Below are 2,208 nucleotides of genomic sequence, written 5' to 3'. Positions count from 1 at the left end.
TGCTCACCGCAGTACAGGATGATTTGAGGGCCCGCCGATCGACCCAGAAGTGGATGCTCGTTTGTTCGGCGCAGAGGGAGCTGCTGCTGCTGTGCCCGTCTTCGGTGTTGCTGCTGTTGCCGCTGTGGCTGCTGCTGCTGCCGCTGTTGTTGTGCATGCGTATCTTCCCCAGCATGGTGGCGACTTCGTGCAAGCTCGGAGCGGAGAAGGGCCCGCAGCAGCATGCGGTCTTCTTGTTGCTGCCGCTGCTGCTGGTCCTGCTCTACTCCCTGCTTCTGCTGCTGTGCCTCCTCGATGGTGGCTGCAAGCGCTGCAGGGCCTATAATAGAGGTGAGGGGTTCCTCTGTCTCTGGAAGCGTCACGTGAGCTTCCTGAGGGGCAACCTGCAGCAGGGGCCAGAAGACAGCAGCAGGCAGTGATACAGCAGCACTTTCCAAGAAGTGCAGCCGTTGCTGCTGTTCCTGCTGCTGCATGCGCTGCAGAACGGCGCGAGCTGTCTCTGCAGCCTTCCGGAAAGATGCAGCAAAAACAAGGCGGCGGACAGTCTCTCGTGCTGCTGCAGCAAAGGCATCAGGACATGCATAGAGCCGTCGCAACTGCAGCAACGCCGCATTGACGCGCTGCGCTTTGCCGCTGCAGGCCAGGCCCTGCTCGTGGTACTGCCGCAGCCGTAGCCGACCTCTTAAACAAGTGCACAAGAGCTGCAGCTGCTGGCGGCAGTGCTTTGTCCATGCCTGCCGTTGTTCCTTCGTAAGGGCCCTCTGCTGCTGCTCGAGCTGCTGCAGCTCCTCCATTGCTGCTTCCTGTTCAGCAGCAAGAGCACGCAGCTGCTGCGGAGCAAAGCGAGAGTACGCGATGGGCGGCGCTGGAGCCGCAGTAGCAACTGCAGCAAAGGCTCGTGTATGCACAGCTGTCAGTTCCTGCTGCTCGTCTAGCAGCGCTGAGAGGGCTTCTCGCGTCTCCGCTGCTGCAGAAAGCAGCTCATCTGCAGCAGACCTAAATGCAGACGCAGCGGAACGCATGTCCTGCTGCAGCAGCTCAACTTCTTGCAACACTGCGGCGCGATCTGCAAACACGGACGCTGCGTACGACCGGATGGCTGGGACGTTGAGGAGAGAGGCAGCCGAAGGTCCCGGTATTGCTGAATCACCAGCTGCTTCTGCTGCTGTTGCTGTTACACACTTTGCTCCTGTTGCAGCTGAGTCTGGCATCGCTGGAGTTGCTGTTGCCACTGTTGCAGCGGTTGTGCTGCTCGCGTCAAAATGAGTTGTATCGGGATGAGGGCCTGGCTGTGGTGTCTCGAAGGGAAGGAGTTGGTATGTATCCCCTGCAACAGGAGCTTTAAAAGGGTTTGCGCTTCTATGACTGTTTTGCTGCTGCGCTGCTGCAGCTGCAGTCCCTGATGTTGCCCTGCTGGAGTTGCTGGGGTCTCCCTTACTATATGCACCTGCAGCGGGAACTGCAGTTGCAAGCGCTGAACCCACGGAGCCACAGAGGTGTTGAACTGCAGTACCCAGGGGGTTCTCCGTAGCTGTTATGGCGGCAGCTGTAGGGGAGTCTGCCTCGTTTGAACCGGCTGCGGGCCCTTTTCCCCGTTGTTGCTGCTTAACTGACCCTACCGAACCCAGCGTGCGGGGCCCGAGTTTTATGCAAGACGGGGAGTTGACGGGGTCTTGCTCACCCGGGGGAGAGGCGAAACCTTCCGCTGCCGCTCTTCCAGCTTCTGCTGCTGTTGGCGTTGGCCTTGCTAATGCTGCTGCTCCTGTAGGTACGAGGGAGCCACACGGCGCATCTGATGCCGCTGAAAACAGCTGCCCAGCATCACTTCCGTGGGGGAGACTGGATGGGGACTCAACTGCCTCTGCGAAAACCTCTCTACCCGAGTCCTGACAACTAGGACTGCGTTCCCACTGAACTGACCCTGTCAGGAGTGCTTCTGCTGCTCCTGCTACTTTTGCTGCTGTTGCTGCTGCGGCTGCTACTGCCGTCGTTGGAGCACCTCCCCCTGATGTAGCTGCTTCTTGCGGCCCTTCTGATGTTGAAGCCGAGCCAGCAGCGGTAGCAATAGAAATAGCAGCAGGAACGGCAGCAGAAACAGAGTCATCGGTTCGTGTGTGCACACGTTGTGCGACTGTGTGACTGCTCAGCTCAGTCTGAGGGGCAGCAGGGATGGCATTTGTCGGTTGTTTCTGCTGCCGCTGCACAGGA

At 59.3% G+C, this 2,208-nt stretch overlaps 1 protein-coding gene across 1 annotated transcript; it reads right to left on the bottom strand.

The window, feature by feature from the left end:
- Window positions 1–3: 3 nt before the first annotated feature.
- On the bottom strand, window positions 4–2,104 carry EMH_0092290 (uncharacterized protein; the record flags this gene model as incomplete). Its single annotated transcript, XM_038023066.1, has 3 exons — window positions 4–143; window positions 185–1,899; window positions 1,983–2,104. The coding sequence occupies 3 exons, from the start codon at window positions 2,102–2,104 to the stop codon at window positions 4–6; spliced, it is 1,977 nt and encodes a 658-aa protein (XP_037878920.1).
- Between the last annotated feature and the right edge of the window lie 104 nt (window positions 2,105–2,208).

This window comes from Eimeria mitis, genomic scaffold (assembly GCF_000499745.2).
Source record: "Eimeria mitis Houghton genomic scaffold, Emh_scaff7668, whole genome shotgun sequence".
NCBI classification, from domain to species: domain Eukaryota; phylum Apicomplexa; class Conoidasida; order Eucoccidiorida; family Eimeriidae; genus Eimeria; species Eimeria mitis.
This window is presented reverse-complemented; position numbering and strand designations above follow the sequence as displayed.